The following is a 23,567-nucleotide window of genomic DNA, read 5'->3' as shown; positions in this document are numbered from 1 at the left end:
CTTTGTATGCAATGCGTAAGAGTTAGTCGCTCTTCTGTCAGGTACTTATGTACCTACAGGATAAGTCGTCGCTAAACGCCGAATGTGACGCACGTATTATTAACTAAATAAACTATAGTTATAGTTTAAATTAGTTTAAAATGTTGTTTAAAAGCGTAGTGTTGTCTTTTGTATTTGGTAAGGTTTTACAACGTTTTCTGAAGTTAAAAGTGATGCATGTTTCATACTTAATGTTACCACCTTAATGGTGGTTGTGCGAGTACATGTGTTTTTTTGTTCTTTTGATGGTTTTCCGCGAGTAAACTTTGGTGTTGTGTGATATAGGTACCTAAGGTTTAACGCTTTTACTGAGTTTTTACTCGTGAAAGTGTTAGGTATTTGAATTAATTTATTTCGGTGACAAAACTAATACAAAATAAATAAAAAACATTAAATCAATAATATTTATGTAAAAAGTCTTATTTTCTAAATAAAAAGACGTACATAAAAAGTGCTGAAAAGATAGTCCTTTGGAATAGCCCCCGTTGGTTGAGCCATTTTGGCAAAATGGTAACTTCGAAACCCTTCTGAGCATGGCCCGACATGCTCTTGGCCAATTTTTTTCAGCATATGACCCTTAAGTGTCGCTCGATAGTGAAACTTTAAACAGACCTGCCAAATCTCAGATTTGGACTAACACAACAACAACCAGTCTAAAACTATTATCTATGTAAAGTTATTTTACTAATTAAATAACTATCATTACAGCTAACATTAACGCTCCTTCGATGGTTGGTTAAAAATATAAAGGATGTCTCACGTTAGACCGGGCCGTGTACGTTGTTTTCTATGGAAATGCCTGTCATTTCACAGAAAAGTAAGCGCCGGAAGCTGCGGTTCGGACAAGGCCCGGTCTAACGTGAGTCATCTTTAAAACTAGTAAGTAAGATATTGACACAAGTGAAATAGGGCCCTGCCAGTAAAATATTGTGACAATTTGTTTTTTCAGCGCATGTTCTTGCCAAGGAACCGATATTAGAGATCCCTAACCTAGACCACATATTTGACAATCTGTCAAAGAATGAGTGGGACGCTGATGAGGTGCCCTGCCGTGACAAAATATTTAACATTCTGGAAAATGTTAAGAACTCTACGTTATGGGCCACATGGGGTAAGTACATAAAAATGTACGGATACATTGTCTAAATACATGTAAAAAATAGCACATGTATACAATAGAGGAGTTATAAATACTACCATCATCATCATAATTATCAGCCTTTTATCGCCCACTGCTGAGCATAGGCCTCTCTTCAAGTACGCCACTTATCTCGGTCCCGAGCTAACACTATAGATTACAGATTTTGGGTTAATATAGATGGTAAACGTGGGTGGGGGAGGCCTATGTCCAGCAGTGGACGTCCTCTGGCTATGATGATGATGATGCTGATGATATATAGTAAAAGACAGCAAACATACACATTACACATCGACTTAGTAGTTTTGACGATATGAAACAACACAGATCATGACCTTTCCCGTAGTGATTTGAAAAACGGAAACAGATTATTAAGTAGGTAGGTGATTTTAAATTACATAGCACACTTGTTTTAATCAACTAGCCATTCGGCGTTTAATTAACATTTAGTTTTACGTCAAAGTGGTGTGATAAATTTCTGAATATTTCCAGATCCGTTATTAATGACGTAATAAAATCGAATATAAATTTAAGGAGAAATGTAGCTTAAATGGATTCTTAGCCTCTAATTACTCTAATTAGCCATTTATTTTATTCTCTATCTACATTTGATAAGTACTTATTTACAATTTTACTGAATGTAAGATTTACATTTTACATTAAAAATTCAAAATTCAAAAAATCTCTTACGAGTTTAAGATCTTTTAAGTCAGTACTTAAAAGTAACAGCAGAATCGGGCTCGGCTTACTAAAGTTATACTATTTACTCGTAGTGTTTATATAGGTACATTTGTGTTTTATATTTTCGTTATAAGTTTTGTACAGTCAGCGGTGGAAGTGCATGGCCACGTTATGAGTGAATTCCATTCCTAATTGTGTCTATGCAAGTTTGCAGATTGTGTACATACTAACCTTGGCTTGTGCTTTAGGTACTTGTGTGTGTAACTGAATTGAGTTATATTTGATCTATAGGTTGTATTCAATTTTTATAAGTGAAAACTTGTAACTGGCTCTGTAATTCTATTGCAGAAAATCAATCTTTTAAGTAGTAACCTAAAACCTAAACTATGGGTATTTAGGCACTAGTGGTTGATGGTGGTCTGCTGTTACAGTATGGAACTCCATCGACCAGTCGCCCACGGGCATCTTCTTCGGCGCCCGCTACCACTTGGGGAGCTACGACCAGTGCCTGCGCCCGCCCTGGCTCGCGACACACCCGGAATTACGCACTCAATACTGTTTAGCGGAAATAGAGATGAATAAAGATGGCGTCAAGACAATGGAAGAAGTTTCCGATCCTTATGTTAGAGCAGAGGACTATTACCTCGATGTAAGTTAAAACGTTATTCATTGGAAAAGTTATCCATTTTCACACAATCGATTGGGCTAGTAGCCTACATTTTGATTTGTAATTTCAGACTAAAACACACTTCGGTCGTAGTTTCTCATACATAGCACACGGGGTCTGCCTTCCCGCGGGCTGCCCGAGCAAGTCCGCGGAGAAGTTTGTGCAGGCGCTCATGAGCACGGGGTACTTGCGCGCGGCCCGGGGCGCGGCCGTCTCTATACACCACTGTGAGGAAGCAGCGGCCCCGAGCGAATATTCTACGGGATATTACGTGTTTGTGTAAGATTTTACTCTTTATCTTAAAACTCCGACTAACTACAATTAGTTGTATTTGCTTTGCTGGCTTTAAATATCTTTATTATCTTTGTATAGTTATAATCCACTCCTTCCAGGTACACTTTTGCAGCGCTGCTGTTCATAGCTGTAGCTTCAACATACTATGTTAGCGAGTACCCAGTCACCGCTAGTTCTAACTCATTTGGTATGGAATGATTAAAACTTTAGAAATTGGATTTACAATACAATAAACTGATAATTAAAGTGAATTATTTTAGCATGCCCAGCTCTATTATATTAATTTATCTGTACGTTTTTTAGCTAACCACGTTGCAAAATCGTTCTGTCTCCGCCGCAACTGGAATACAGTGTTTAAATCAGACAAGGATGAACTACCATGTTTGCACGGTATCCGCTTTCTGACGGCGATCATCGTCGCGTACGTTCACTACTTAGCAATTTCACATGGGACTTCTGTTAGCAATGGCTTAGACTTTGAACGGGTAATAATACCTACTTATTTACTTGTTGAAGACTTAACACTTGTATCTTTTACCGGAGGCTAGTAATTAGAAAAACATTTTCCCTCAAACTTTTTATCATTATTGTAGGTGTTGCTATTACTATTGTTACTGTTTTTCCATGTAAGATTTGTACAAAAGGTACCACCCCTGCACACAAGTTTGCATGCTGAGGTGGTATCTTTTCTCTGTGGCTGACATCCGGTTGTTCGCTGTTTTTTGCTGATCTTTGTTTTACTGAAAATGTCAGAACATCGTTAACAATAATTGTAATTAAATAAAAATTTTTTTCGAATTACCAATATTCAAAAGTTTATTTGAACACTCAAGGTAACAGTCCATTTCCAACAACAGCTGCACTACTGTTTCGCGTTCAGTACCAGTAGTGCAGCTGCGGTCAGAAATGGAATTTTACCATTAAAATCAACTAAAAATTTGTTACAAAACCTTTCCCCATCAGCTATAATGCGAACTCTTATCGCCTGTGCGCTGCTATATATATCCTACTTAATGATTAATAAAGGGTGTTACTGACCACGGGGCTTTAAATTCAGGGCTCGATTCTACTCGCTATACTGAGCTACTTTTATTATGGCACCAAACCCGAAATCCCGAAAAAAAATTTGAGTTTTTCATACATTTTGGCTTATCAGATGTCGACGTTTTCTATGGAAAAGCCAAAAAAAAATCCCCGATTTTAGGGTTGGTCCCATAGTAAAAGTAGCTCAGTTTAGCGAGTAAAATAAAGCACTGGAATTAAAGCTCCATGGTCCGACACATACTGTATAAATAAACATACCCTGTATTTTCAGATGGCTACGGATAAACCAGCACTAGCGTTTCTTACGACTCATTTTGAAGTATTAGTGGACACATTCTTCGTATTATCTGCCCTTCTAGTGGGAAAAAGCCTTGCCACGTTGGATATAACCAAACCATACAGTTTATTGATCAATATTCTAAAACGATATATAAGGTAAAACTTAATACAGTTACATGATTGTGCAAAGAGATTCACGACCGTATAGACGGCAACGCAATAATCGAGGATTGCCTCTTTTCAATCGTTATCGTAGACTAGTGTGATGAGGAGCCACTAGAGAATTGTATTCAACAATGCTCAGACCAGACTTCCAGAATGCTTTTTTTTTCAGACTTGTCGTGCTATTAGCTGTGACCGTGTTCTACCTGGCCCATATCTCAAAACATTCTGATGACGGTCCTGTCTACCCCAAGATAGCCTTCTACGAGCAACAGATGTGCGAGAAGAACTGGTTGCCGGCATTACTAATGGTCGGGAATTATTATAATACATTAGAAATGGTACGTATTAACAATTGTTTAATCCCAAGCTTCATGTATGAACGCATAAATGTTTGTTCCTTTTTTGTTAGGGATTATAATCTTTAGACGAGCAAAGTCTCCAATTGCAAGTAGGTAAGTCCCAAGAAAAAAAGTGGGCGTAGGTTTATTACTTTAATTAAAGTGCTTCTACGGTGAAAAGTAGAGTGTTTAATTCAAATGAAAGGCACCATTTCAGTCTGGGGCTATCGGCGGTCTGATTGCGTTCAAGCGCCAAAGCGTCCAGGTAGGACTGAAAATGGTGCCTGTCATCCCTTGGTTAACAATCTACTATTAAATCACTAGGTACTAAAAAAATAATGATTGAGCGCACGTGTACCTACTTCTCGAGTGAGTTTTGTTGTTGCTACTGTGAATGTCATTAAATTTGTGTATAACGCTGTTCTGGTGTAAGATAGTTTATGAGAATAAATATCTATAAACCTAAACCTATAACCTCCTTCCAGTGCCACCCAGCCACTTGGTACATCCCCTGCGACTTCCATATGTACGTAATGTCGCTGGTCCTTCTGTACGTGTACCGCAAAAACTCACGGATCGGCAGAGCAGCTGCCGCCATAGTGCTGGTGATCAGTTTCATAATGCCCGTGATCACCATATACGTATATGATTTACCACCAGTTATAATTTACGATCTTGGGTAAGTTTTTTTATTCATTTTGATGTTCAGTTTTAATGCTACAAGCACCTACGGTTAAGGTGTTTGATTTATGTACCATTTTGTACTTAGCCACAGTGAATTACCTATATTAGATTCCCAGCGGCATTCATACAAGATACAAGATACAAGATATTTATTGATAAAAGTCAATGTTTTACAAGTCAGTAAATAATAAATTAATAATTATATGCAGTAGGTAGGTTGGTACAGCATTTGCACAGTAATTTTTATATTACTATTAAATAAACAACTTATTTTAAGCGAAACAAATCAAGTAAACAATCAGTAAGTAGTCAAATAGGGTCGCATATAGCTTGAACAAACATAAGTTATTATATTATTAATTTCATAAAGTAAGTATACATTTTATATATTGTGTATAAGTATAGTAGATTACTTAGGGTTAGTGCACGTTTCGACAAATTCGTCGACGCTGTAGCATGCTAAGTCAATTAAAAATGTTTTTAGGTTTCGGTCAAACATTTTATCAGTTTTTGCCATCTTTATTTCCTCGGGTAGTAAGTTATATAATTTTACGCCTAAGATGCCAAGAGACTTCCGAGCTCTTGCAAGTCTGCACCCCGGGACGATTAACCGGTTTTTTCTACGGGCCTGCGAATGGGTAGCGTATCGATCCACGTTGGCCCTAACATACTTACAGGCAGTTAAAATGTAAACACTTGGAAGAGTGAGTATCTTATGGTCTTTAAATAAACTTTTTGCGGGATGATCATGTGACTTACCGCTAATGATACGAACAGCACGTTTTTGTAATTTGAAAGGCCTATCGCGGTCAGCCGCCGTCGCCCACAGGTCAGCACCCATGATAAGAACAGAATGAAAATATCCGTAGTAAGCTTTTTTCACATTTTCGTGAGACAATGTCGGTGCTATTCTCGAAAGTGCATAACATGCGGAAGACAGTTTACCGCACACATGGTCGATGTGGGGGGACCACGTGAGACCGGAGTCCAGAATGAAGCCTAAGTATCTTACCTCTTTAACTTGTGGTACTTCGATGTTATTTAGTTTAATATCTAGTTTGTTATTGATGTTATATCTAAGCTGGAAATGTAAAATATTGGTTTTTTCTAAATTTAACAGCATTCCGTTTGCAGCAAACCATTGAGATATTTGTTGCATAGCAATTTCGACCTTAGAATTTAAAATTTGAAGGTTGTCGGCACTCACCAGGATGCATGTGTCGTCAGCATACGTTATGAACTCTAAATCAGGACTAGCCGATGAGATGTCGTTTACCAGGATCAAAAATAGGACATTCCCCATTGTTGACCCCTGCGGTACAGCAATATTGCCAATATTTTCTAAATTCGATTTAGAGTTCATGACGCATGTGCTCTGTTTACGGTTATTTAGAAAGGAGCGTATGATAATTTTTCAAGGAGCAAAGAATGGTCGATCATCTCAAAGGCGCGCGACAGGTCGCAAAAAATAGCAGCGACCTGTCGCCCGGCGTCGAGATGAGACAGCGTCCGCGCCACGACATCGCGCGTCGCGTCCGTGGTCGACCGCCCCGCTTGATAGGCATACTGTTGTTTATTTAATAAACCATTCCCTATGAAGTATCTCGTAAGTGATGAACTCATAAGATACTCGAACACTTTGGACATAATGGGTATTAGAGATATTGGTCGAAAACATTTCTCGAGTTCCATTTCTCCCTTCCCCTTATATATAGGTTGTACTTTTATAAGTTTCAATATATCTGGATATACTTCGTTAAGTAGGCACTCATTGAATAATAGCAGGAATAATGACACCACCACCGGCGGCAGATAATCCAGCACACAAGTAGACATGTCATTTATATCTTGGGATTTTTTACGTTTAATTGTTTTAAATGCTTTAACTATTTCAGTTAGAGTATAGGGTTCAAACTGGAATGTAGGCACATACATTGGTAAATAGTTATACAAATAGATAAGAGCAGAGCGATTACACGGCTTTGTATTGTTTACATTTGTTTGTATATAATACCGGTTTAGGCGGTCGGCAGCAGCGACGGCGCGGGCGGTATCGCTCTCACCAGCTGATTTAGAAATAAACACGTTTATGGCACTATTATTCTTATTAGAGGTTTTGCATGTTTCGGAGGCGATTACGCGCCATATGCACCGAGACAAGTTTTCATTCGATCTAGCTATCTGACTGTTTACATATTCGGAACGAGTGGTTTTCAACGTGGACCAATACAGTACTTCCATTTTTTCAAGGGTCAGCCGTAACTCACAATCATTAGGCGTTTTAGATATTTTTAACTTAAGTTTGTGTATTCGGTAACGAATTTGTCGAACCGTTTCGGTAACCCAGGTACTCACATTGTTTTTTACCAACTGTTTTCTAAGTGGGAAACATATGTCAAAATAGTGTTTTATTACGTTCATCACTAAACCCATCTTAGCATATTGGTTGTCACTCTAACAAAGACACGAAATGGTCGAAATACTACTATACATATAAATGAAATTCCGTGACTCGTGACGTCTATTAAATACGCTAAAACGCATGGAGTATGATCTAATAATTATGTATATTCCTAATCAGCTATAGGATAGGTCACATGCATGCATTGTCATTGCAATGCAAATTGTTACATTTCTCAAGCGATATGATGGAGTGCCTCACGTATGTTGTATGCTTAAGTACTTAAACTGACCCTTCCCTCCCTCCCTTGTTTTCTTGTCATCAGTTTTCGAATTTAGTAGATACTTCGTTCACTAGTGTCTCATCTCCTAAATGTAAAGTTATATTAAAATATAATTACATTCCACAGGTTGGACGTAAACATTAGACCTAACCCCTCCTTTAGGAACTTCTACATCAAAACACACAACAGGATGATCCCTTATGCGATTGGTCTAGCTGCCGGCTATTTCATGTCTATCTACAAGCCCAAGGATTACAGGAAAGTTTGGTCTAAAGTAAGTTAATAATACATGCTTCTAATATCAAGCTTACAAAAATAATAGCTCTTTTGTAAGGAGCCCAAAAAATCTAGCCCCTTGTGTCTGATGTAACAAAAATGGAAAGGATATAGAGTCAAAGTATATATTTTAAGATAGACGTCCACAGGGCCGCATCGCACGCATCGGACGTAACGGATCAGTGAACGCACTTGTGTGACTTTCTATACAAGGAATACAGAAATCCGCTGCGACGCGCCCGATGCGGCCATGTGTACGTCTACCTTTATAAGATACATTGCCAAGATTAGAGTTACAGCATGCCAACCAAATTCCTGCTGCAAACGTACCTTACGTACATTACAAAACAATAGGGCATATTAATTTGTCTGTCAAGCTCAAGCGTATAGGTTAATTAATGATCTTTACCTAACTTGTATTATTTTATAACCATTTCAGACGGTGTCGTTCCTAGGAACTTCCATCGCCTTGATCCTAATGCTCGTCGTACTGGCGCTGGGTCACCTGTGTATCGTGTACAGAGTCCACGGATGGCTGGCCTGCATCTTCGCGGCTTTCGAAAGAAATGTCTTTGCCTTAGCTGTTTTAAGTGTCGTCATCTTTTGCTCTTACGGCCAAGTTCGTAAGTGATTCACTATATCTATTAAAATGACGTAATTTTAATGTTAAAGAATATTGTGTTACGTAGAACAGATCCACATTCTTACCACTACCGATTTATTTACAATTTTATCATATCAAAACCCTACTTTATATCAATACACGCCTAATATAACATTTTCTGTGATGCTTAGCCTATGTTTAAAAATTTTACGTAAATTTGTGTCTCATGAGGCAAAAATAATGGTCTGCCGCAAATACAAAAGCGCAGTTTTCTGGACTACGGTACCTGGTTTGAAAATACTAGGTCTATGTACTTATAATGATAAATGTATAACTAAACATGTGACAATCTTGTCCGCAGCCCTCATCAACCCCTTCCTCAGCTGGTCCGTGTTCGCGCCGCTCAGCAGGCTCTCGTACGGCTTATATGTCATACACATTGTGTTTTTGTATCAATTCTCTTCCATGAGAGATCATAACACACATCACCTATTTCAAATTGTAAGTAGTTATGTTTCAATGCCTTTTGATAAATGTATTGCTATTATATTGCTACGGTAGAACTTTTTCTTTAATATTCGATACTTCTAACTTATCTGTCGCGCACGCCTTGGAGATCGAATCACCTGTGACAACACTTTATACTTTTATATGTAAACGTCCCAGTGCTCGATACGCTAATGCCTTCACGGCAACCACGAGTTGGCGTCTGACATTTACCTTATCATCTGCGTGAACTCGATCGCATTCAGTGAGAATAGCAGCAATGAATGCATCAGTGTGAGCAAGATGGATTGCGATTAACGTAACTTCAAGTGTCAATTTGTGGTACAACTACTGGTAGTTGATACAGTGTTGTCATCTCTATTGAATCATTAGCAGTAGAGTAATTTAACAAAGACATATACCGGAGCAGTGACGAGCTAACGAGGCACTGGAACGTCTCCCTTATATTGGGTATGTTTATTATTTCAGCTAATAAACTCTCTTGGGTTGGTGGTCGTGTCGCTGCTGCTGAGTCTGATGGTTTGGCTGCTGGCTGAGGCTCCTCTAGTCAACATCACGAACCCATATCTCAACACTAAGTAAGTTCAATATACAGGTTTGTCGTAATACCTAAAATGGCTATAAATATTAAGCTTAAGCCTGAGTCCGTCTATTTAAACTCTGCACCGACTTTGTGTTCGATAGAACAATGTGAATATGTCATTATAAACGTCATATTTACATTATAAAGTCATATTTTCATAGACATTTGACATTTATGATATTGACCATATTATAATTATCATGTGTTATGTTATTACAAATGTCATGCAGAGTTTGGTTGCTCCGATTCTAAAATAGTAAAAAAAAATTATTGAGTCCATTTACCATTATTACTTACCTATTTAGGCACTTAACATATAAGATTGAAAGCATTAAATCAAATGAATGTATCTTTTTTGTTTCCACATACAAAATTAAATCCTGCTTTTGTTTTCAGAGGCGCTGCCAAGGAGAAAGTTGGAATAACCAGGAACGATGCTCATCAAAATGACACAATTAAACAAAAAAGCATGTGATTGGCTCTGCAACCTTGCTGTCTCATTACTGGCAGGGTTCTTTATTAAGTGTTTTTTACATTCTATCCTATCTATGAAATAAGTGTAAATGTTTAATTAAATAATATTAAATCTTAATGTTTTTTTTTAAATATAACAGAGTTTATTTCAACTTAACAAGATATAATTTATCGTAAATTATTTCAGATTGAACAACGTTCCTATTAATATTTCTGATTGTATGTCTTGAGACTCTTGAGTAGTTAATGGATAGAGGTATCTACCTGTAAATGACTATTTCGTTCAATTTTTAAATAAAAACCTTTTGAAAACACCAGTCAGACCGCTCCTAACCAACTGAGCAACAGAATCTTACCAGATATTCGTGCGATTTTTTCCATTCATTCCGTTTTCGTTTATACGCCTTAAAGAGGCGCATAGCAACATCTACCACAAGAATGTTCTATCTTAACTTGATCTTAACGGCACTGGAGCCCCAATTCATATTGAGAATTCACCAGTAACAATGTGCTAATCCAAACTAAACTGTTTTTAGGGTTCCGTATCTCGAAAGGGAAAATAACAAACCCTATAAGATCACGTGCGTCTCTGTCTGTCCGTCTGTCACACACTATTTGCTTCGAAACTACTGGACCAATTAAGCTGAAATTTGGTTCACATACGTAAGTCTGTGACGGACGGACATGAAACGTAAAAAAATGAATTTTAAACATAAGGACGACATTTGGGGGGTAAATAAAAAAAAACAAAGTTTTGCAAACTATATCGATGGAATCTTGATCTTTGCGAGGGTTTCAAAACACGAGGGTTAAACAAAACTTGCCCCTGAGTGAAACACAAAAGTTTTCAACCACACCAACCCGAAAAAAATATTAACTGTAAGATATCAAACAACAACAAACCAAATCAAATTCAAATAAATATTATTAAATATTTATCATTCAAAATCATCATTTAAAAGTCAATTCAACCAGCAAACATAAGAAAACAACTCAAAGTTTGCAACTATCGGTCTTTGAACAATCAGGAGAGCCTTTGCCGGTGTGGTGAAAATACTATAATAGCACAGTATAATAAAGAGTACTAACCTACAGTATGGACACTCCCTGCCTCCCGTTGAAAGTGCCGTCCACCCGCTCTCGGTTACCTCACAGTTACCGGCTGGCAAGGACACGACGACGAGGCCACGTAAAATATTCAAATATTAAACAAATATTTACAAAACCTATATAGATATTTGTTCATATAGATATTGTGTTGTTTTCACACTGAAAACAACACAATATCTATATGAACAAAAAATCATGTTTTCAATTTACGTAATATTTTGGTGGCCTTCCTTACAAAGCTTTGAGCTTAGATCCACCTTACAGCATAATACGATTCTTATTTCTTCCTAATTCACGCAATGAGTTTTCAGTCATTGAGGTCATCGAACTTGACAACAAAATGGCGGGAACCCTAGCACGCCTTATCTCACTCACACAAGCATGGTACGCATTCACCTACACAAACTAGACTGTGTGCGTAGGAACGCGTTTGTTTCATACATTTGATCGCCAGTGCCCGAGGTGTGATAATAGTGTACTTTATGGCTACCATCAGTTTGGCATTGATATAAACGCTATCGTGAACGTAATTTACTTTCTATGTATCTCGCTCGTACTGCGAAAGAGATATAGAGAAAGTAAGTTACGTTCACGATAGCGTTTATGTCAATGCCAAACTGATGGTAGCCGTACTTGTGACGTATTATATTATAACTTTACCCAAAGCGTCTTAGTTAGACTAAGTTTAAACTGAAATAAACTAAGAATAAACTGCGTAATAAATAATAATTTTAGTTACTTATTTATTTACACTATTATAAAACTGAAATACACTACAAATCCTATAATGTCTGTAAAAGAATAGAAATACGAGGGTTGCACTGAAAATGTCGGGAATAGAGAAAACTGTCGCATCTAGACAGTCAATCTTTATTTTAATGCATACTTAAACTCAAACTGACCACGCATATAAATTTTCTTTTGAAAGTAATCATTCTGTAATGCACACGGCTCATAATCCCAAAGTCCTTTTTGTATGGCGATTTTGGGGCCTTAGTGGTTTTGTATGAAATTCGTGGAGTAGCCAACGGAATTGAAGTTTTTTTTACATATATATGTATATAAAAGATTTTTTTACTGTTGTCATATGAATATTTAGGAATGTCGAAATCTGCCGACATGCAACTTTTTTGGCAGTCTTTTTAATTAACAGCACAAATGCGATTTTAATTTTTGACGTCGCTTTGGAATGACATGCTTCTTTAAGATCACCCATGGGATAAAATGAAAGTGACTTTCATATTTAATTTTAACTGCAAACGAGCGTACGATGAACTCTAGTTCATAAAAAAATAAGAGAAGCCCTTTGTAACTTTTATTTGTTCGCTGAGGGCATATTGAAAACCGTTTAAAAATATGATCCGAAAAATCACTTGGTCAAAAATTCAAATAATGTTCGACATACAATTTTCAAATTGCCAGTAATTCTTAAATACAAATGACAACCAAATGGAATATACCTTAAAAGTTTTATAAAGAGTTACATTTTTATAAATTATATGCCTCTTTCTATTATGTTATTTCTAAGTGTCCCATTCCCGAATCTTTCAGTGCGACCCTCGTACTATCTCCATCATGCTTATAAAAGAAAACAAGGTGAGAATTAAACTATAAAAAATGACGCATGGCATGGCTAAGGACATCCGAGAAAATAAATTAAATACGTGAGAAATATTTTTTAATAACAATGTTGATTACAATACAAGGTATTTCTATTTTATGCGGAAGGTACATAATAACTAATCCATTGTTCTGATACAATTATGCCAGATAAAGTGTCGTAATAAAAGGATGTTGTATATAGGTACTATTGATGGATTAAAGTAGGGAAAAATTACTTTTCTATTAAATTAATTTATTAATCCTTGCCCTATTCACCATTTTAATTATCAAGCAAATAATTATATACGTCAAGTGGGTCATACTGTTCAGAGATCACATTTTGCCTTTTTTGTCTTTTTTTTTATATTCTGTGGTTCTCTTAAGTTGTTATCATTCAAGAGATGCTAAAAAAACCTATTCACTTGTCTTCGGTTATAGAAATAGTTAATCATAAAATAAAACAATTAAATGGCATGTATCGCGTATAATATAATTAATTTAAAATACATCCCGACGTTTCTACCAACAGCTTGCATCCAGTCCATCTGATGATAAAGGAACAAGCAAGATATAAGACTGAGACCATAGTGTTGAATGGTGTCGATATTTTAGAAGATACCTACTTATAAGTGACCTTATAGTAAAATGGCTTAGTTATAATATATTCTTGAGCCTATTTTGCATGGATAACTATATAGCCTTAATATGTATAGTCCTGACGCGAATCATATATTACATATAATTTCATTTTGAAGCTTAGAGAGCCTTCACACCTCCAAGTCGTATTAGTATTATACCTCTCCCGGGTCACGTGATGATTCCTAAGACAGTTCCTGAAATCCTCTTTTAGTAGGGCTTAATTTAAATAGGTTGATAAAGAGTAGAAATAATTTATCGTATTAAACTTCCAAAAAATGTCTACAATCGATCTCTTGCCTGTATAGTAGTTTTTTAGCTGATTATCTTGCTTCCGCTGTTAGACTTGCTGTTCGATAAGATGTAGGTAAAGAACGTGCGACTCCAATGCGGATTATAATCACGTCTGATATGTACGACATGTACGTTCATCTAACTAAAGTCCAAAATGCATGTACAGTGATAAGACTGTACAGTTCGAATAGTTGGAATGTATTTTAAATTTATCATGAACACTATTGAGCGTTTTATTAAATAAATAATAACGGTTCTCTCACGTTCACTCTACTAACAATCGTTCTAATCTTATTTTGTCGTTATCATCACCTATACGATACCTATTCTCCCCCAAATGAACTCTCATGTCAATTTTAATTAATTTTAAATAACCATTAATAGGGAAAATTAGTTGCGTGATGCGCAAGAGTTATTTAGTCGCCCTTATATTAGCTACTTATGTACCTACAGGAGAAGTTGTCGCTAAACGCCGAACGTGACGCACGTATTATTAAGTGAATATACTAAACCAAGCTGATAAATAGTCAATATCAGTTTAAAATGTTGTTTAAAAGTGTAGCGTGTTTTTTTGTTTTTGGTAAGTTTTTACAATTTTTTTTTTATTATACTTATACGTATCTATATGTTACTAAACAAGAATAATGATAATGAAAAAAAAAATTCGCTGTGCGAGGCGAGGGTTGTATTGTGTTTTTTTTTTATTCTTTTGATATTATGAGCGGGGCCCGCAAGATAAGCACCATGTCACATATTCATAAAAGTGATGCTTAGTTCCGAAATTTGTATTGGCCGAAAAGTACTAGTACATTATTAAATATAGGAGTAGTACCAAATATAATTTGTATCAAATTAGAGGTCCTTAGATATCTCAAGTAGGTTGAAAATATAAAAACTAGTAAGACATTGTTACAATTATTTTCTTTTCTTTTTCAGCGAATGTTCTCGCCGAGGAACTAATATTAGACATTCCTAACCTAGACCACATATTCGAAAATCTGTCAAAGAATGAGTGGGACGCTGATGAGGTGCCCTGCCGTGACAAAATATTTAACATTCTGGAAAATGTTAAGAACTCTACGTTATGGGCCACATGGGGTAAGTACATAAAATTGTACAGATATATTGTCTCCATGTAAAAAACAGCCGAAGCAGCAGTTATATACACATACACACACAAACACTCACACACCTCAATTATAGGTACAATTTTAAAATGTGGAGTAAGAATTTTTTGAAATTAATGAAAATTCTAACGACTTCTGTGCGGCCGGAGTTGCAGGCGGGGGCTTTATATAAAACGGGCTGAAATTGTTTAAATGGGGGCGTTAATTCCACTCCTGTAAGAATGATTTACTTGATGTGTGCTTTGTGATCAGAATATTCAATCAAAGAGCGAAGCATCATTGGTTATGTTATGCAAAGTTACTTTCCATCATAACCGAAATTTTTAATGTAATATTAATTTCTCTCCACACTTATTTTTTAAATCAAAATGCTTAGTTGTATACCGGGTGTGGCATGTAGTATGAGCAAATAATTAAAACATATGTTGTAAATCTCAAATTATATAACTATTAATTAACAACTTTTAAAAATTTATGAAATCTTTAGATATTCCTCTTTTTAGACGAATTAAATATTACATTTCAATGTACGCTACATCAGTGTGTTTGACTTTTCTTATCACCTATCACATAACAAAATTCGCAATAAACTTTATTTAAAGTGTAATAAAAATCTAAACACAACATATTTTATAAAGTCGCTGAACATATGTTGGTCAGTTTGAGGAGTACAGCCTATACTGTTTAATTTATTGCTGCTCACAGGTCACATCCAGTATATCTCTTGACAATAATTCGATAATAATTTCGGCATCATATTTTTAGCGGATTTAGCAAAAAGTATGAAAAGCTAAATATACAACTTTTTCGTAAAGCCCAAACAAAAAACGCTTTTTCAATAGTATCTATAATTTTACTGAAGAGAGTTTTACTGTTAAGGTAACGTGGGAAAAGACTACTGGTATCACCGGGGCACGACAAACACTTGTATGGAATCCTCATACTTTTTGTCATGCCCCGAGTAAAGTTAACTATGTTCGTCTTATCCTACCTTACCTTAAAGCCAGTACTTAATAGAACTTAAAATTTGTACTACGGCTACGTAGGTTAAACACAATTTTACAATGAAAACCAATATTTTAGTAACCTAAAACCTAATACCTAAACTATGACTAGGTATCTACTTATCTATGTGACTGCTTAATAAGGTTCTATGCGAAACAGTCGCTTTCTGTAATTACGCGTACAGGCCAGGTACGCGTACAGGTTTAGGCACTAGTGGTTGATGGTGGTCTGCTGTTACAGTATGGAACTCCATCGACCAGTCGCCCACGGGCATCTTCTTCGGCGCCCGCTACCACTTGGGGAGCTACGACCAGTGCCTGCGCCCGCCCTGGCTCGCGACACACCCGGAATTACGCACTCAATACTGTTTAGCGGAAATAGAGATGAATAAAGATGGCGTCAAGACAATGGAAGAAGTTTCCGATCCTTATGTTAGAGCAGAGGACTATTACCTCGATGTAAGTTAAAACGTTGTTCATTGGAAAAGTTATTCATTTTCACACAATCGATTGGGCTAGCCTAAATTTTGTAATTGTAATTTCAGACTAAAACACACTTCGGTCGTAGTTTCTCATACATAGCACATGGGGTCTGCCTTCCCGCGGGCTGCCCGAGCAAGTCCGCGGTGAAGTTTGTGCAGGCGCTCATGAGCACGGGGTACTTGCGCGCGGCCCGGGGCGCGGCCGTCTCTATACACCACTGTGAGGAAGCAGCGGCCCCGAGGGAATATTCTACCGGATATTACGTGTTTGTGTAAGATTTTACTCTTTATCTTAAAACTCCCGACTATCTACAGATAAAAGCACCTAAATAGTTAGGTACTTAGTCCCATTTTAAATATCATAGCCATTAAAAAAATCGGGGAGCAAATGTCCGAGTGGCTTCTTTTCATAAACATTTTGTTAATTTTATGAGAAGTAGTAAACAGGAAGCAATTTCGTTGAAGTGACCAAGTCTACTAATTTTCCCCATTTAAAACGGCGATAGGTAAGATCGTATGACAACTTATTAAATTAATTGTATTTTTTTAAGTAATTTAATTTAATATCTTTGTACCTATTGTTATTATTATAACCCAATCCTTTTCAAGGTACACTTTCGCAACGCTGCTGTTCATAGCTGTAGCTTCAACGTACTATGTTAGCGAGTACCCAGTCACCGCTAGTTCTAACTCATTTGGTAGGTACGTGATAATTAAGCAAATGAATTGTTTTATGTACTGCATGATACTCATTTATACGTTTTTTTAGCCAATCACGTTGCAAAATCGTTCTGTCTCCGCCGCAACTGGAATACAGTGTTCAAATCAGACAAGGATGAACTACCATGTTTGCACGGTATCCGCTTCCTGACGGCGATATTTATCGCATTCTCCCACTGCTTAGCAATGTCACAGGGGACTTCTGTTAGCAATGCCATAGACTTTGACCGGGTAATAATACTTATTCACTACTGGAAACTTAACGTGCAAGTTTCACTAGAGTCAAGGGTTTAGGAAAGCTGTTCCCCGCACGCCTTTTATCATTATTATAGGTGGTGATGTTTTTATTCTATTTTGTTGAAGAAATGTATATGTGTTTAAGTAAGGGTATAAAGTCACGCTTTTGGTTAAAGAAATGGCACTTTTGACACCAACAGATCAGAATCATATTGGAAACAAATCTAATAACTAAAACTAAAATTGGCCTGTAAGTCGCAAATCTTTTCACAATTACGAGAGAAAGATCTAATGTGGACTCTTATCACCCGTGTACTGATAGGTATAATTACAAGCTTTAATAGTAGGTACTCCTATAAGTATATCCTACCTACTGACAACATACCATTTATTTTTCAGATGGGCACGGATAGACCAGTAATGGCCATTGCTACGACTCATTTTGATGTAATAGTGGACACATTCTTCTCATTGTCTGGACTTTTAGTGGGAAAAAGCCTGGCCACATTGGATATAATCAAACACTACAGTTTAATGAAGAATATTATGAAACGATATATAAGGTAAACATTACTGCAAAGAAGAGCTTGCCGGCCGAAGAGGTAACATAGACGGATGATGAGGCTGGCAAGCCCTTTTCACTTCGAAGCATGTTTAGTGCTTTATACTTAATAACTATCTTACTATAATCAAAGTTATAAATAAACGAAATCATTCCCGCACTCGAAACCCCGGGGTGTGCTTATACTTTTTTGTAGCCCTTATTGTTGAAAATGATTTCATATTAACTATTCTCTTCACAATGTCACATACTTATCGGCAAATATTGCGTAGAGAATTTTACGACCGTCTAGATGACAATGCTCGAGGATGGTCCCTTTTCAATCGCTATCATAGACTAAGTATGAAGAAAAATCACTAGACAAAGTTATATACAACAATCCTTAGACCAGACTTCTAGAATGTTCTTTTTTTCAGACTTGGTGTCCTTTTAGCCGTGACCGTGTTCTACCTGGCCCATATGTCAAAACATACCGATGACGGCCCTGTCTACCCCAAGATAGCCTTCTACGAGCAACAGATGTGCGAGAAGAACTGGTTGCCGGCAATACTAATGGTCGGGAATTATTACAACGCATTAGAAATGGTATGTAATATTAATGGTATTACACGAAGGTTGATGTCGGAAAGACTTTTCCTGAGGTATTGCATTCGGGTTTAGATTTAGATCTGAATAATATCGAACCGTAAAATATGCCTACTAATATTATGCTCCCTACTGGGTAATTGTGCTACATCAGTTTTTATATATTCATGAAAACTATATGTGGCTTTCCATCAGAGAAGGGTCTTATACCAGGTCCAGGACTTTTTTATTGGAAATTTCCTCCTCTTTAATAACTTTTATCTTCTTCAATATCTTCTGTATTCCCCTATTTTTGTCTGTAACTTCAGATTTTTTCGCTTCGAATGAATTTTTTACTACATTTCGCAAATTACTAATTTAATACTACCTGTGGCTTTTAGGAATGTAGTAATAGCATCAGGTCTTATTCGCACAAGTAGCTCACAAAATTCCATAAGTAAACAAATATTTACATTTAAAACGATACGAGCATACCTGAACCTGTGTGTGCATACTTATTTCCAGTGCCACCCAGCCACTTGGTACATCCCCTGCGACTTCCATATGTACGTAATGACGCTGGTCCTTCTGTACGTGTACCGCAAAAACTCAAGGATCGGCACAGCAGCTGCCGCCATAGTGCTGGTGATCAGTTTCATAATGCCCGTGATCACCATATATGTCTATGATTTACCAGCAATTCTAGCTTTCAATATTGGGTAAGTTTATTTGCTCATTTTAATTAAAAAATTGCATACTACAAATAACGCAACATATGATACACAGGGAACAGTGTCCAAATATGTGCACTACAAAATAACTCATAAGAGCTACCCCCCGGGAGTAGAGGTGGCAAGATATTGGCAAAATATTATCTAGTTAAGATCTCTGCACACAATAAGAAGAAGATTTAAAAAATAAGCTTATACAAACTGTTCAGAAAATGCATAGATGCAAGAAATAATCACAAAATATCAATAACTTGATCTCGTGTAAAGAGAGTTAAAGAAATCTTTTTAGTACAAAATGACCAAGGGAGGCGCTGGATTTGCCATTTATGCAAAAAATATATCTAGTTCACTGTATATGGTATACACCGTCGAAGAGTAAATGGATGATAAAGATGCATGGCATGTGTATGGGTAGCGCATTATAAATGTAGCTTATTTTGTATTTTATTTTATTGTACAATGTACCTATATTTGAAGATTCAAAAGTGGTTAAGCCGTAAAATAAGCTTAAACTGAGTAATATCCCTTATTAATAGTTTGCTATCAGGATATTCATTTGGAAGAGGATTACTCTAATCCACGAGGTGCCCTACTCGTAGTTCATTCACTCGCGTCTCATCTCCTAAAGATAAAGTTAATATTAAAACATAATTATATTTCAGGACAGAGGTAAACATTAGACCTAGCTCCACCTTTAGGAACTTCTACATCAAAACACACAACAGGATGGGCCCTTATGCGATTGGTCTGGCTGCCGGATATCTCATGTCAATCTACAAGCCCAAAGATTACAGGAAAGTCTGGTCAAAAGTAAGTTACCGTATTGAAACAAGATGCTTGTATACATAATACCTGCTTCTAACAAACAAGCTTACAAAATTCTTACCTAGACAAATAAAAAAAAAAAGTCTGAACTTCGCTTGTGCCAATGGAGCAAAATGTTAAAGTTAGAGAATATACATATTATAAAGTGTCTATTTTATAAGATATTTTTGCCAAGATAAGAAACTTGTCTGTCAAGCATGTTGTTCACTCAAGTAGGTACATGTATTAATTATTAATCTTTACCTAGCTTTTTTATTTTTACCCATTTCAGACGGTGTCGTTCCTAGGTACTTACGTCTCCTTGAACCTAATGCTCGTCATACTGGTGTTGGGTCACCTGTGCTTCGTGTACAGAGTCCACGGATGGCTGGCCTGCATCTTCGCGGCTTTCGAAAGAAATCTCTTTGCCGTAGCTGTTTTAGGTGTCGTCATCTTTTGCACTTACGGCCAAGTTCGTAAGTTCAGAATCAAGATTCACTATATCTAATAAAATGACGTAATTTTAATGTTAAAGGGTATTGTGTTATGTAGAACATATATACCTACGTTCTTACTACGATCAATTTATTTACAATTTTACCATATTAATAACTACCCTACTTTATCTATACACGCCTATTGTAACATTGAGCGGGACTTCTCACCTATGTTTGACAATTTAACGTACTTATCACTAGCTTTTGATTCAGGTATTGATTTAAAATTTCTTACGTTAATTTTGTCTCGCATGAGGCAAAAATAGTGGCCTGTCGCAAATTAAAAAGCGTGAGTTTCTAGACTACTTGGTACCTTGTTTTGAGATATATACATCTATAATGATATTAATGATGAATGTATAGGTAATTGAACATGTGACAATCTTGTCCGCAGCCCTCATCAACCAATTCCTCAGCTGGTCCGTGTTCGCGCCGCTCAGTAGGCTTTCGTACGGCTTATATGTCATACACTTGGTGCTTCTGTATCAAACCTCTTCCTTGAGAGATCATATGAAATACCACTTGTTTCAATCTGTGAGTAGTTATTTTTAAATGTCTATTAATACATGAATTTCCTTTTTTCATATATAAGAGAATCTTCTCTTCGCACACCTTAGAGATCGAGTCAGTTTTGACAATGCTTTATGTGTTTAAATGTAAACGTCTCATGCAGTACTTGATATGCTAATGGTAGCTGATACCTTGTTGTCATTGTCATAAATCTATTGGCATAAATATATTATGACGTAGGTTTCCTCTAAGTAAGTTAACGATGACGTCTATTTTAAATTGGGTGTTTTTAATTTTAGCTGATATACTCCCTTGGGTTGGTGGTCGTGTCGCTGCTGCTGAGTCTGATGGTTTGGCTGCTGGCTGAGGCTCCTCTAGTCAACATCACGAACCCATACCTCAACACTAAGTAAGTTTCATAAACAGGTATTTCGTAATACCTATAGGGGCTTAGAATATTAAGTCTATAGTCCGTCTAAGCTAACTCTGCACTGACATACCCCCTTTGTTGCACAATGTACGATTATTTCATAATTAAAAATAAATTAAAGCTTAGTTAAAAATAAACCTTTCTTTTGTTTTCAGAGGCTCTGCCAAGGAGAAAGTTGAAATATCCAGGAACGGTGCTCATCAAAACGACACAAGTAAACAAAAAAGCTTGTGATTGTTTCAACTACTTTGCTCTATTTTTATGTGTGTGTCAGTTTTAATTACGTACGCTTTTTTTATCATACATTCTGTCTATTAAATAATAAGATGTAAGTGTTAATAAAATTTGTGTTTACGTAAAAGTGACACCATCAAAAACTTATGTAAGTATATCATTTAGAAATAAAACAAACCGTGAGAGCTCGCCAACTTGTCGAAAAATGCCCCTAAATACCTTACATAGAAAGATGTGCCAAAAGAATTCGTACAAATCATTCGATTTATGATTTTGTGCACACTAGCATAAGCATAAGGTCCCTTTTTAACTAAAGTTTGAAACCAATTTTAACATTACATTTTTATTTATTTTTTTATTTTTGGAGAGTGTATTTTATTTGTAGGGTTTTTTTTTGTTTCTTATTAATGTGTATTTTTAGAGTAAGCGAGTTGACGAAGCCTGTTGCGGATTTTATCGCTGTAGTTTTTTGTGACGATGCCTGTAGCTGATTGTAAATTTGTGTTTACCTGACGAAGCCTGCGTTGCGGATATAAAAGTTTGGTCTCAGTCTTTAAATATTATGTGTGTTTCGTTGTAAATTTATTTTGTAGATGTGTAATAAAAAGGATTTTAACATAGAAATACTTAACATATACGAGTAAAACTAAGCTAGACCTAGAAAGACACATCTATTCCTACATTTTATTCTCCTCTTGTTCTTCCTCGCGCTATCCCGGCATTTTGCCACGGCTCATGGCAGCCTGGGGTCCGCTTGACAGCTAATCTCTAGAATTGACATAGGCACTAGTTTTTACGAAAGCGCCATCTGACCTTCCAACGTATAGGGGAAACTAGGCCTTATTGGGTTTAGTCCGGTTTCCTCACGATGTTTTCCTTCACCGAAAAGCAACTTGTAAATATCAAATGATATTTCGTACATAGGGAAGACCACCAGTGAATGAACACTTAAGCAATTATCCAAGTTTGAAAAATCATTGCTCAGCATTCATTAATAATTGGAATAATTAACTGCAATTTAATCAATCCTCATTTAATAAAGAAGAAAGTAATTTCTGCGATTTTTAATTACCTTCATAGTTTTTGAGTTATACCAGAATTTACCAAAAACTACCCAAAAACCTAATGAATGAACATAAAAACTAGCGAATGAACACCGAAACACCCAGTGAATGAACATTATTTAAATCTTTTTAATAAGCATAATAAAATCATTTTCATCACAAACACCGTTTCCGGCTTAATTTTGATAGGTACCGCGATAGCTTTTATATCTTTTTATTACTCCATATTGACTTCAAATCGATTAGAATGTAATAAAATGATGGTTGTTCACCAATAACACAGAAACCCGTTACATATTAAAAGGAAAAAAATCAAATCAACCATTAAAACAAGAACCAACGTGCATATTTTGATGAAAAGGGGTCATGCTCACCAAATAATGCTTAAAATAATACACTTGTCACTGCATTGTTCGTGGTTACACTGTTCATACATAGAATTAGTAGAAATCCAATAAATGAACAAGCCAAATTTTGTATTGTTCATACATAGGCATGACAA

The 23,567-nt window shown here is 36.3% G+C and overlaps 2 protein-coding genes across 2 annotated transcripts; both read left to right on the top strand.

Moving 5' to 3' along the window:
- The first annotated feature begins 980 nt into the window (after positions 1 to 980).
- On the top strand, positions 981 to 10,575 carry LOC134676801 (nose resistant to fluoxetine protein 6-like). The gene is made up of 13 exons (XM_063535185.1): positions 981 to 1,150; positions 2,290 to 2,507; positions 2,596 to 2,804; positions 2,918 to 3,006; positions 3,123 to 3,304; positions 4,135 to 4,298; positions 4,477 to 4,645; positions 5,131 to 5,324; positions 8,140 to 8,287; positions 8,729 to 8,912; positions 9,255 to 9,394; positions 9,869 to 9,978; positions 10,380 to 10,575. Exons 2-13 carry the CDS (start codon positions 2,433 to 2,435, stop codon positions 10,456 to 10,458), a joined length of 1,743 nt encoding a protein of 580 aa, XP_063391255.1. The 5' UTR covers positions 981 to 1,150; positions 2,290 to 2,432; the 3' UTR covers positions 10,459 to 10,575.
- A 4,052-nt stretch (positions 10,576 to 14,627) lies between these two features.
- LOC134676792 (nose resistant to fluoxetine protein 6-like) lies at positions 14,628 to 22,063 on the top strand. Its single transcript, XM_063535177.1, has 14 exons — positions 14,628 to 14,679; positions 15,036 to 15,197; positions 16,472 to 16,689; positions 16,776 to 16,984; positions 17,322 to 17,410; positions 17,482 to 17,663; positions 18,069 to 18,232; positions 18,648 to 18,816; positions 19,321 to 19,514; positions 20,189 to 20,336; positions 20,623 to 20,806; positions 21,222 to 21,361; positions 21,637 to 21,746; positions 21,923 to 22,063. The coding sequence occupies exons 1-14, from the start codon at positions 14,643 to 14,645 to the stop codon at positions 21,999 to 22,001; spliced, it is 2,085 nt and encodes a 694-aa protein (XP_063391247.1). The 5' UTR covers positions 14,628 to 14,642; the 3' UTR covers positions 22,002 to 22,063.
- The last annotated feature ends 1,504 nt before the right edge of the window (positions 22,064 to 23,567 follow it).

Source organism: Cydia fagiglandana, chromosome 2 (genome assembly GCF_963556715.1).
Source record: "Cydia fagiglandana chromosome 2, ilCydFagi1.1, whole genome shotgun sequence".
NCBI lineage: Eukaryota > Metazoa > Arthropoda > Insecta > Lepidoptera > Tortricidae > Cydia > Cydia fagiglandana.
This window is presented reverse-complemented; position numbering and strand designations above follow the sequence as displayed.